We start from the raw sequence: 12,300 nt of genomic DNA, 5'->3' as shown, positions 1-12,300 counted from the left end.
CTGAGACACACCTGAGACATCTGAGACACACCTGAAACATCTGAGACACACCTGAGACACAACTGAGACACCTGACACACCTGAAACAACTGAGACACGCCTGAGACATCTGAGACACACCTGAAACATCTGAGACACACCTGAGACACAACTGAGACATCTGAGACACACCTGAAACATCTGAGACACCAGAAACAACTGAGACACGCCTAAAATATCTGAGACACAACTGAGACACCATAGACACACCTGAAACATCTGAGACACCAGAAACAACTGAGACACGCCTAAAATATCTGAGACACAACTGAGACACCATAGACACACCTGAAATAACCGAGATTCTTGAGACACACCTGAAACATCTGAGACACAACTGAAACACCATAGACACACCTGAGACACAACTGAGACACAGCTGAGACACACCTGAAACATCTGAGACACAGCTGAGACACACCTGAAACATCTGAGACACACCTGAGACACGCCTAAAACATCTGAGACACAACTGAAACATCTGAGACACGCCTACAACATCTGAAACACAACATAGACACCTGAGACACACCTGAAACATCTGAGACACGCCTAAAACATCTGAGACACAACTGAGACACCACTGATACACCTGAAACAACTGAGACACCTGAGACACACCTGAAACATCTGAGACACGCCTAAAACATCTGAGACACAACTTAGACAACTGAGACACCACTGATACACCTGAAACAACTGAGACACCATAGACACACCTGAAACATCTAGGACACAAATGAAACACAATAGACACACCTGAAACACACCTGAAACATCTGAGACACGCCTAAAACATCTGAGACACAATTAAGACACAGCTGAGACACACCTGAAACATCTGAAACTCACATGGAACCTGCTCTTTGTCGGTGCTGGAAGAAGTACTTAGTTATTTTACTTCCGTAGAAGTATTACTACCACAGTGTAGACTACTCTGTTACAAGTCCTGCATTCAAAATACTACTTAAGTAAAAGTACTAGCATCAAAATATACATCACATACCAAAAGTTGAATTACTCAAAGTACAAGTACCTCAAAATTGATATTGTTAGCCTTTATAAATACATTTAGAATGATTTTATAATTTGAGGTGCAGAGTCAGTTTATTTTAACAATTTATTTTATTTTAAATTACTTTAAAACAATGAAATATACAATCCATTAGTGAAAGAGGCGGGGTGGGATAACGGAAGACTGATCACACGAGTCCACCGACAGGTCTGGACCAGCAAGTTCTTCTAAATTACTTGTATAAGCGTTAAAAAACAGCTTTTTTACATAAAATATAAAATCTCTATTTTCTCAGATTTCTCAGTCATGTCTTTTATTTTGTCCAAATCCGAAAGATTCATTTTACAGACTGTGAAACTGGAACCTTTAAATATTAAACTAGTTAAAGATCATTTCTTTGTCAATGAACCAATTGATTAATTGACTACAGGGCTCTGCTTCACCATCTACCTTTTAGCAGAAACATCTGGATTTAGACCACTGTATAGAAAACTATATCATCTGCATACAGATGAATCTGCACTGGCCAAATTTTCAACCCGTACATGCAACAAAGACGTCACGCATGCTTAAGACCCATTAGCGTCAGTTTTTAACACACTGGGGAGCGCCACAGCATCAGTTTTCAATGCCAAAGGTAGATGTTCGATATTTAACAGAAAAGTCAGAGTAAAGAGGCCAGTGTTTGTTTCCCGTGTGAAACAAAAAGTCAACATTGATTGTTTTTATTTAAATTATGTAAATTGCATATTTACTGTTGCTAACGTGACCTTCGAGCACTAAATGTCAAAAAACGTTGCTAAAGTGACCCAGGGCATAAAAAAGCAAAGGGTCTGACCAAGTATCCCTGTGTGATGAGTTGGGATTGAGAATGTGTTGAATTCTTCCAGCTTCCTGCCGAATATTGTTTTATTTCATTTCATTTTACTCCGACTATGAAGTGAAACCTGCTAAACTCTCTCAGAAAGCTTAGTTTAGAGTTTTTCCAGCAAACATTCAAAACATTTTAGTGTTGAATGAATGAAAGTACCAGGTGTTCTGCTTCCACGGGTCCGACAAGCATACACACTTACTGTTTAATATATTTTATAGTTAGGAGTCTGAAAATAATGTAAATCTAAACGTTTTTCAGCTGCAGCAGCCGTCTGATCAGGAGGTGAAGGACTTCCTGAGCCAGGATGGCTCCATGGCTGACAGTTCGTCTCGTCGCAGCTCAGCTAACAGTCTGTTCCTGAAGGCGATGGACGGCCGTCCTCGCCGGCGTCGGAGTCTCTACTCCCTCGCCGCCCGAGGCTGGGGAAGCCCCCAGAGCCCCCTGCCCCCCAACGGAAGCCAGTCCAGCCTGAAGGACCCCCTGGCCTTGGAATTGGAGGACCTGCCTGTCCCTTCCAACGGCGTCGTCCACCGCCGGCCGTCTGCCACAGAGCTGTTCCTCGCTCCGCTCAAACAATTTATCTCTCAGAGCCAGAAGGCCCTCGAGTACCTGAGCACTAGCTCCCCTGACAACGGCGACAACATCGACAGTGCCAACAATGGCGAGAATGCTGACACCATTGATCACATCAACAGTGCCGAATGTGCCGACAGCACAAACCGCAGTGACAATGCAGATTGTGGCGAATACGGTGACGCCACTGACTATAGCGACAACACCGACAAGGTAGACCGCGGTGTCAATGCAGACTGTGGCGAATACGGTGACGCCACTGACTATAGCGACAACACAGACAAGGCAGACTGCGGTGACAATGCAGATTGTGGCGAATACGGTGACGCCACTGACTATAGCGACAACACAGACAAGGCAGACCGCGGTGACAATGCAGACTGTGGCGAATACGGTGACGCCACTGACTATAGCGACAACACCGACTATGGCAAAAACGCAGACTGCACTGATAAACCTGACAACAGCGACAGAATTGATCGCGGCAACACTGAAAGTTCAGACTGCGGCAACGATGCAGATAACGATGAATGCGCAGACAGCGCCGATCGTGGCAACAACACTGACGGCTCCCACTGTGACGGCAGCGACTACGGCAACAGTGCAGAGAGCTCCGAAAACACAGACTGTGATTAAATGATTTGATTGAATAACAAACGACTCGACCTGTTCATGTGCTGTCAGCTGAAAATCTTTATCTGAAACGAAACTTGATCGTAACGGACTTTCAGTTCAAGGCGGACATGAGTGTGAGAAAGTTTTATCCTTAAACAATATATTATTATTTGAATTTATCAACAGAATCCAGCCCTGTCCACGGCTACACGTATTTCTAAAAACATAGCGTGTTTTAGGTCACTGAAGACCTTTTTGAAAACTCCTTCCAGGGTGAAGATCTGCAGAAACCCTGTTTGAAGTGTGCAGACAGTGAAACTGAGTTTTGGGTTCGTGACGTCAGAGTTTACGTCGTGATCTTTTGATTTAGACGAGGAGGTAAAACCCCGTTTATAAAAATCTCTGTACGCGTGGACCAGGCCTCTGTTTCTCTGCTGTTTGTGTAACTCTGTATCTACGAAGCCTTCATGTAAAAAGTAAAGCGCATCTGTTCCAACATGCTGCTGACTGACATCTTAAAATAAAGCTTCTCTGCAGCTTCACTTCAGTGTGTTTGTATGAAAACTGACTCAGACTCACTTTGTTCATTCACACTTTAATCAGAAAAATCACAAACATCTGAGGAAATAAAAATACGTTTCAACATGCTGACGTCTGTTTGCATCACACTACATCTGCATTATGAATGTATTTATTCACAGGATATTACAGCACAAGGGAAATTATGTCTCTTTCAAAATAAAACTAGCATTTTGAAACGGCACATAATTAAAGTCATGAAACGTTGCAGGTTGGTCCTGATTGAAGTTCGGAAGAGCTCATGGTTTGGGTTAAAATAACTACGTAGGTCAGTTAACACGTAATATTATATGTTGTTTTGTTTCACACGGGACACGAACTCCCGGTCTCCTGGTTCAAAGTCCGGGTTCTGGCCCTCCATCCATAAAGGAGCGCCAGTGTTCCCTGCGCTGAAGGAGGTGAGAAAGGAAGCAGTGAAGCAGCTTTTAGAGGATTCAACCAGCTGTCACCACGGCTGCTAGACCGCAGCTCCGGTTTAGCGTGTTAGCATGCTAACATTAGCTAATTAGCAGCTGATGGGAACGTCGCCAGTTCTGCAGGTGTTTGGTCATTAACTAAAGTGCGTTGACCTGATGAGGAAAAGTTCTTCATCCTGAGGGAACCATCAGCTGCTGAGATGTGTCAGTCGTTGCCATGGCGGCAGCTCGCCTCCAAGGCTCCTCACGTGTTTTCTCGCCGCTCTGGAACAAAAACACGTCTTTGACTTTGCTTTTACAAACTTCGCCATGGACACCTTTTCTCCACCTGCTTCTGTCCATCACACGTCTGACCTTTGACCTCTTCTCATGAAGCGACAGACAAGGCGTCATCGCTCTGATGTCACTGTGACGTCAGGCGCAGTAAAAACTCTTCTTCTCTGGTTTTAATCCCTCCAGCGAGTTCTTTCCTTCCCGTCTACTCGGCTCGTTTCTTGCCGAACACGGCCGACACGCTCCGGACGATCCCTCGGACGCCGGCCGAGCTCTTCCTCAATGCTCGGCTCTCTCTGACGAGGTCGACCAGCCGGTGAAACACGGGCAGGACGCCGTGGTACGTCTCGGCCGCCGACACCTCGAAGAAGCCGCAGTGCTGGGACAGAGCGAAGAGCCGTCCCTCCTCGCTGGAGACGCTGCGGTGACGCCGGAGGTCCTGTTTGTTCCCCACGATGACGACGGGGACGGACGACGGCTTCCTGATGCGGCGGATCTGCTGCAGCTGCTGGCGGACCACGTCGAAGCTGCGGCGGTCGCAGATGCTGTAGACCAGGATCATCCCGTCAGCCCACTGCAGCTGTTTGACACTGACGGACGGGTTCTGCTCTCCGTCCTGAAGACGAAACAAAAACACATTCAGTCAAATATTTAAACTCATAAATTCTCAGAATACTTCACATGAAAATCTGGAGATATTATTATAAATATTATATATATTTGGCTGCAGTTCCATGATGCTGCTGTGATCAAACTGACTGTTGAAGTGAGAAAAGCTCTCAGCTGATTGGCTGGGCTTCTTCAGAGGGAGGAGAGACTGCCGGCGTGCAGAAACGTTCAGATATAAATCAGAAACAGCTTCTGATTTCCTCAAACTAACACGTTACCTGCGAGTACACAGAGTCCCAGATGTTGAAGCAGACCTTCTGACCGGCGATCCGGTCCACTCGGCTGTAAACGGACTCTGAAAGGACAAAACGACTCGTCAGTTCAGCGTCAACACGGAGTCGTGAAACAGTGTGACATCATCGCGTTGAGCAGCGTCCTCACCGATGTCCCCGTACTCTCCGATAAACCTCCGGGTCAGAAACCTGACGGTGAGCGCTGCAGACAGAGAGACGGCTCGTTAAAGTCAGACTGATCACACGATGATCCTGCAGGTCAGACAGCTGATCGCTGAGTCACCTGATTCACTTAAAATCGAATCTGAAAACAAAACAAAACTGTTCGTCCCAGTTTCTAAACGTCTGACCTGAATCATCTCTACGAGATCAGCTCACACATCAAAGTATAAAGGAACAGAAATACTACTAGGGAGTTGGTACATAACATATAAGTATACAATAAAAATATATATATGAGTGTGAAAAATGTCTTTAACAGCCGGCTGTATGACAGACGTGTAATTGTACATAATAATACATATATATGTTCTGTACTCTGTCCAATACTGCAATTGTTTTACACTATCTGTACTCATTATTATTAATACTAACTACTGTGTATACACAGTATATAATAATCATTTAAAGCAGCAATATTGACCTCATAACAACAACAACAATAATAATAACAACAATAACAATAACAGGAAACTGAAAATTGAAGTTAAACTAAAAATCAGATCTGGGTCTCGTACCGGACTTCCCGACGCTGTGGGCCCCCAGCAGCAGGATGTTGGCCTCCAGGCTCTGCTGGTTCCCCTCCATCACCTCCACACCTCCTTTCACCTGGACCACCATCACGATTCAGCACAAGCACTGGACAGCAGGTAGTGACAGCTCCTGGTTCAGTCCTGGTTCAGCTCCCGGTTCAGGTCCTGGTTCAGCTCCCGGTTCAGCTCCCGGTTCAGGTCCTGGGCTCTGACAGGGTCTTTATATAGACCCCGTGGGCGGGGCCACAGAGCAGAGACAGCAGCCTCTGGTTGGTCAGCGGTTTTCCTCTTCGGTCCGATTGGTCGCTGTTGAGTGTGTGTGTTGATGCAGGAAGTCAGAGCTGCTGCCCCCTGCTGACAGTAACTCAGTACTTTTACTGTAAGTGTTTGTACTTTACTTGAGTACTTTCTGCTCCGTCTCAGAGGGAAATGTTTTTCTCTGACAGATTCAGTTACTTTACAAAGTCAGATTTTTACTCACATGAAGAGTTTCTAAAATCTGATGTTTGGTTAAAATGAAACTCCAACAGTTTCTAAAGTGCAGCTGGAGGATTATTAGACTGACTGAAGAGTAATCAGCAAATATTTTGATCGTTTAATGCAAAATCCATTCATGTTCCAGCTTCTCCTCTCAATGATTGTAATAACTGAGATGTTTGAAGGCGTCTCTTTGGGAACTGTGAATCTTTGACGGAGGAAATAATCAGCAGGCTGATCCAGAATGAAAAGACTCATCAGCTGCAGTCTGAAACTGATCAGCTGAGAAGGAGCTGCAGCTCAACATCCTGCTGCACTTTACTGAGGAGGAAGAAGAACCTGTGACAGTTTACTGCTTTAATACTTTAAGACCTGACTATACTCACGTACTTTTACTGAAGTCACATTTTAATGCAGGACTTTTACTCCTAACCAGCAGAGCGGCCAGAAACTTTGGGCCGCATGACAACAAATCTAATTGGACCCCCTCTGCACAGCTGTTGTCACCACTTCTCTAGGACCTAACTGTCCAATCAAAAGCTATAAAATAACTCTCATTAAAGGCTCGCAGCTGTCTTGTTTCTTGTAGTTCTAGCACAACATTTACTGCTGGTGATTTTTACGTGCAAGTCTGCACACAGGATGCAGTTTATTATTTGATGCAAGATTAAAAGCCGCTATAAAATGTCCTTAAGGGAATCTTTAACAGTCTCAGTGTATTTTTATAGTAAAATTAACTATCTATAGATTTAACGGCCATCATTCAGTCTAAACGAACGTCTCAAACTGGATTATTTTAATATAGTCTGTAACTTACATGTAAGCTGCTGTCCAGCATCCAGGACAGACAGGAAGGTGTTTTATTTTATTTATTACATAAGGATCATTACGCCAGAAAATGATTTGTGTTTGAATTTCTGTCATTAAGAAATATTTCATTTTCTTTTTTGTTCTGAGAGCCAGAGAAATCCCCACAGCCTCCCTGGCATGATGCTAACTGGCATTAACACCCTGCTGCTCCCCTTCTTCACTGGGACAGGGAGGCTGCAGTTCTGGGCAGTTAGTTCGTCTGCGAAAAGGTGCAGGGACAATGATTTAATATGAATATCTTGCTAAACGCTTCCCTGCACTGATTAAATGTTGATGAAATGTAGGCTGAACACCAGTCTGTAGCTTATTTCACTGTGGACGTTAAGCCAACAGGTTAACTACCTCGCAGACTAAAGGCCGCCCACCTTTCATGGGGAAAAACTGGGTGACAGATTGACGTCTTTTCCTTTGTCTTTCCTCTCTTTCATTTTTCACTAGGCAACATTGTGATCACTGTGTTTCTGCCGCATCTACTGACAGCATCTGTACTGCACCCTGAGGCAGGATCAAACCATGTCATGCAGATACAGGGGGGTGGACCGTTAAAATATGGAGGTTTACTTTTTGGTTAATGGGGATTTTGAACTTTTACTGCCAAAAACAAGTAAAAACAAAGAGATCATTCATTTTATTATTATATTTAAAATACTCAATGTTTTATATAAATAAATAATTTGTTGTTAGTTTTTACCTATTTTTTTGGGTCCCCTGTCACTCGGGGTTCTAACGTTTCCCCCACTATACGGCGCCCCTGCTCCTAACAGAGTATTTTTACAGTGAAGTCTGGATGAGAAACTGTCGGACGTGTTTCTGTGTTTCCTGTCCGACACTCCCACCTGCCGACTGACCGCGCTCCGACAGGACGCTGTCCCACAATGCATCACTGTGCAGGAGCAGCTCACAGCAGGAAAAACTCCACAGAGCTTTACAGTTTCTGATCCCAAAGTTTTAAAGATAAAAGACATTATATTTAAAAAGGTACAAAACACAGCGACAAATGAGTGATAACCACGAACAGTGTTTGTTTATCTGCTTCTGTTTAATGCTGGGTTTTAGATTTTTAATCGAAGATAAAGAAACATTTTCCATTTTCAGGACACAGTTCTGTTTCTCGTAAACGAGGTTTTTATGATTGAACATGCAGCTGCGGAACATTCGTTAAGACACCAACAGCCGGTTAAGGTCACAGTTTTAAAACTCTGCACCGACTCTGAAGAACACCAAGACGCCCGGTTTCTGCTCGTCTGCATGAACGCGCCTTAGACACGATGCTGCGAGGCGGCCTGAGGACTGCAGATGTGGCCGGGGCCCGAGACAGGAAGGACAGCTGATCGTCTCGCAGATCACGTCCAGGATCGGGCCTGTAGGCCTGTTGGAAGGCAGGTCCGCAACGGACCGGATCAGCAGCCTCTGGGCACAAACCCACCTTCGCTGGACCAGACGGGACCCGCAGCAGACCAGAGTACTTTGATTTTGACCCCCCTTTTCTCAGGGCCACATTGTTGGACACATGTCTGAAACTTCTGTCTTAGCTGTTCAAACAAATATGTAGACGCGTTGAGTTTGCTGAAAATAAAAGCAGTTGAACGTGAGAGGAACTTTCTGTTTCATTAAATAATAAACAAGTATTAAATTCTATGTGAATAAATTAATAACAATAATTATATTATTATTTTATTAATTCATTCAGTCACAAAAGCCATTTTTCTATATTTTGAAATACTGATTTAATTTTATTCAAATTTCATAACTGTTTGGAAAATTTCTTGTAGATCACTTAACTTTAATTTAGTCTGTACAGACATTTTTAAATGTGAGAAAATCACTTTTTTTTTTTTTCCCCCTCTCTTTCCTTTTTTGAAAACCAGATTTGGTTACTAGGCAACATCGTGATCGCTCAATGTGGAGCTTTCCTTTTTGGTCAACGGGGATTTTTAACTTTTACTACCAAAAACAGAGATCATTCATCTTATTGTTATATTTGAACTCTCCATGACGATGGTTTATATAATGTTTAACATCATTTCATATTAGTTTTCACCTATTTCTGCCCCCCCCCAAGGACGCCGGGCGTCTGTGGAACTGACACCAATAAACTGCTTACAGCTGAATGTAGATCAGTAGCTGACAGAGCGCCACCGTTTCCTCCTTCAGACGTCACATCAGAAGACCAACAAGCGCTACATCCCCCACGTGAAGCAGCCCACGTTCCGGAGAAGCTCATGGAGCCGGAGGCCGCTCAGCGTCTCAGAAGCTGCTTTTACCGTTCTGAAGGGAATATTTTCCTCCGGCTGCTCTGACGTGTTTCCATCTGACTGTCAGGCGAATTTTAAGCTTTTGAAATGTCACAAAAAAGAAAAAACATCTCTAGAGAAGAAACCAGGCGACGGCGAGCGTCGTTACGTCAGTTACACACGGCTGCAATAAACAAGACGTCTGGGTTCAAACCAGAAACAGAACCGGAGGATCTTAGAGAAACAGAGATCCTCAGGAATGTGTTTCAAGCGGGCAAACTGCTTCAGCGCGTTATGGCGAGACGCCGACAGCAGAAACAGCTGATCAGACGTGAGTTACAAACGTGTTTCCATCTCCCGTTTAGCGCCTTTTCTCTTTCTCCACAAAAAACACCTCAAGCGAGCGGAAAAACTTTTTTGCAACTTTGCCGTCTCCATCGACCTTTTCTAACGCGCCGCTTCAAAATAGGCCTGAAAAGACGGTGATGGAGACACGGCTAGCGATTTGTGAAGTTTCCTGACGGACAGATTGACAGCGAGGCGGCGCAGTGAGTAAACCTCTCTCCCCGACACCTTCAGAGACGCACTGGCGACCGACATCAGAGCTCACGGCTTTTAGCGTGTCCGCCTCTTGTACCCCAAGTCGCCGGTTCGACTTCGGACCGTGTAGTACGGACTCGGGGGCAGGCGGTTACGCTAACGCTACAGTAAACGCTAGCTGCTGCTAACGCTAGCTGCTGCTGCTACCAGCTGGCTCTGAGCTGCTGCTGCTACCAGCTGGCTCTGAACCAGCGGTCCAAAGTTTCTGTACTAACGTTAGAGGTGGAAACACCAACACACCCCGGAGCACCGAGCCTCCAGCAACAGGACGGCTAGCTGAGTAGCTAGCAGCAGCTAGCTAGCGGCTAAGGTAACCGGTAACAAATAAACTCTGTAAAGTGGAGGCGGAGCAGCCGGAGGACACCAGACAATATGTCCTCCATCAGATGTGATGCAGCTGTTTTGGACTGAGGAGGAGTTTCTGTTCCGGACAGAATGTTTGGAGCTTTCGTCCTGAAGATGTTGATTCTCTGGTGTTACGTCTTGTTTGGTCTCCTGGAGAGAGATCAAGCAGTGACAAAACACTTTATTGCCTCTGGCAGCGTTCAAATCAAACATTTATTCAACACTTTATTAAAACTCTTCCAGCGTGTGCTGAGGTAGAGCGCGGGCGCTTCAGGTGGCGTACAAAAGGAATGCTTGCGATCGGTCGTTACTGATCCTAAACATGTGATCGTGTCTTTGTCCTCTTGGGTCCTGACGTTCCCATCAGGTCCAGGAAGTCTCTCAGCCTCTTCCTCGTCTTCTTCAGCTCCGACTCGCTGGTGATCACTTCCTGCTTCTTCGGCGTGACCTCGGATCCCTTCAAGTCCTCCTCCTCGACCTCGTCTCCGTCCGACGCCTCGGCGCGCAGCGGACCGAGCGGACGCCTGACTGCGGGGTCCTCTCCCTCGGCGTTCCCGCCGCCGCTCAGAGGCGTCAGCGCTGAAGGGTGAAGCTCTGAGCTGAAGATCTCCATCTCTCTGCTCTGGAAACTCTCCTGCAGTTCGTTCAGAGCGTCGTCGTCCTGCAAACACCAGAGGAAAGGCTGAGTGACAGGTCAGAGAACCAATCAGCTGTCAGTCTGGGTTTTCCCAGCAGCTTTAGCAGCTTCACAGTTTCATTTCCCAACACACTGACGGTTCTGTACATGATCAGAGTGACGCCCTGTGGGGTCAGGAGTGGGTGTGGCCTCTCTCTCTGGGCACCTGGGGTAACGTGGGCTCGACGTACCTGCGAGGCGTCGTTGAAGAGGCTCCAGATGTCTGAGAGGAGCTCTGCGGCGCTCGGATACGCAGGAGGCCGATGGAGCGTCAGGCGCTCCGACATCTCCTTCAGCTGAGGCCAGACGCCGAGCTGGAAACGCAAGAACACCAGAGTCAGGAGGAGGTTCTGTTGGAGCGCCACCTGCTGGGAAAACTAGCGGCACACACAGAACTCCGGTACACTGTGAAAATACTCTTACACAAGTAAAGTAACATTTAATCGTTCAAATCTGCACCTGTGAGAAGCAGCAGATGCTTTTACAGGAAATTAACACCACATGTTGAAGCTACATCGGCGAGTTTCTGTTTGACGGTAACAAGCAGCTTTATCCCGCTGCCATGTGCTTTCAGAGCGCTACGAGGACCGTTTCTGGCTTTCAGCTGGTATCTGGTCCAGACAGAGTCTGACACGCTGCCAGAGCTTCTGTTGGTCCTGCTGTCCAGGACTCTGTCAGAACCAGGACCCTGACAGAACCAGGACTCTGTCAGAACCATGAGAACCAGGACCCCGACAGAACCAGGACCCCGACAGAACCATGAGAACCAGGACCCTGACAGAACCAGGACTCTGTCAGAACCATGAGAACCAGGACCCCGACAGAACCAGGACCCCGACAGAACCAGGATCCTGTCAGAACCAGGACCCTGTCAGAACCAGGACCCTGTCAGAACCATGAGAACCAGGACCCTGACAGAACCAGGACTCTGTCAGAACCATGAGAACCAGGACCCTGACAGAACCAGGACCCTGACAGAACCATGAGAACCAGGACCCTGACAGAACCAGGACCCTGACAGAACCAGGAACCTGACAGAACCATGAGAACCAGGACCCTG

At 46.2% G+C, this 12,300-nt stretch overlaps 3 protein-coding genes and 1 long non-coding RNA gene across 4 annotated transcripts in view; 2 read left to right on the top strand and 2 right to left on the bottom strand.

The window, feature by feature from the left end:
* Positions 1-2,191: 2,191 nt before the first annotated feature.
* Positions 2,192-3,639, top strand: LOC123968706 (N66 matrix protein-like). Its single transcript, XM_046045609.1, has one exon. It carries the CDS (start codon positions 2,241-2,243, stop codon positions 3,135-3,137), a length of 897 nt encoding a protein of 298 aa, XP_045901565.1. The 5' UTR covers positions 2,192-2,240; the 3' UTR covers positions 3,138-3,639.
* Positions 3,640-3,708: 69 nt separating this feature from the next.
* Positions 3,709-6,998, bottom strand: zgc:171704 (Ras-related and estrogen-regulated growth inhibitor-like protein). The gene is made up of 4 exons (XM_046043737.1): positions 6,024-6,998; positions 5,435-5,488; positions 5,272-5,348; positions 3,709-5,000 (listed from the first exon to the last, which is right to left on the bottom strand). The coding sequence occupies exons 1-4, from the start codon at positions 6,124-6,126 to the stop codon at positions 4,590-4,592; spliced, it is 645 nt and encodes a 214-aa protein (XP_045899693.1). The 5' UTR covers positions 6,127-6,998; the 3' UTR covers positions 3,709-4,589.
* A 1,123-nt stretch (positions 6,999-8,121) lies between these two features.
* On the top strand, positions 8,122-8,977 carry LOC123967609. Its single transcript, XR_006824292.1, has 2 exons — positions 8,122-8,363; positions 8,481-8,977. It is a non-coding gene; the product is annotated as an uncharacterized LOC123967609 (long non-coding RNA).
* Positions 8,978-10,758: 1,781 nt separating this feature from the next.
* Positions 10,759-12,300, bottom strand: part of trim33l (tripartite motif containing 33, like) — a 26,052-nt gene continuing 24,510 nt past the window's right edge. The window contains exons 12-13 of the mRNA XM_046045506.1: positions 11,432-11,554; positions 10,759-11,225 (exon numbers count right to left, since the gene is read on the bottom strand). Of these exons, the coding sequence (XP_045901462.1) occupies positions 10,881-11,225; positions 11,432-11,554 (468 nt within the window). The 3' untranslated portion in view covers positions 10,759-10,880. The remainder of the gene's footprint in view (positions 11,226-11,431; positions 11,555-12,300) is intronic.

Source organism: Micropterus dolomieu, linkage group LG03, assembly GCF_021292245.1.
Source record: "Micropterus dolomieu isolate WLL.071019.BEF.003 ecotype Adirondacks linkage group LG03, ASM2129224v1, whole genome shotgun sequence".
Taxonomy (NCBI): Eukaryota; Metazoa; Chordata; class Actinopteri; order Centrarchiformes; family Centrarchidae; genus Micropterus; species Micropterus dolomieu.
The sequence above is the reverse complement of the archived record's forward strand: the minus strand, read 5'-3'. Positions and strand labels throughout refer to the sequence as shown.

Bases quoted from the DNA above. Each gene is read 5' to 3' on its own strand.
- LOC123968706 (XM_046045609.1), top strand. From the start codon at position 2,241: ATGGCTGACAGTTCGTCTCGTCGCAGCTCAGCTAACAGTCTGTTCCTG.
- zgc:171704 (XM_046043737.1), bottom strand. From the start codon at position 6,126: ATGGTGGTCCAGGTGAAAGGAGGTGTGGAGGTGATGGAGGGGAACCAG. The intron at 5,489-6,023 runs GTACGAGACCCA...CTCTGTCTGCAG, and splicing joins CCACAGCGTCGGGAAGTCCG to CGCTCACCGTCAGGTTTCTG. The intron at 5,001-5,271 runs GTAACGTGTTAG...TTTCGTCTTCAG, and splicing joins GGGACTCTGTGTACTCGCAG to GACGGAGAGCAGAACCCGTC.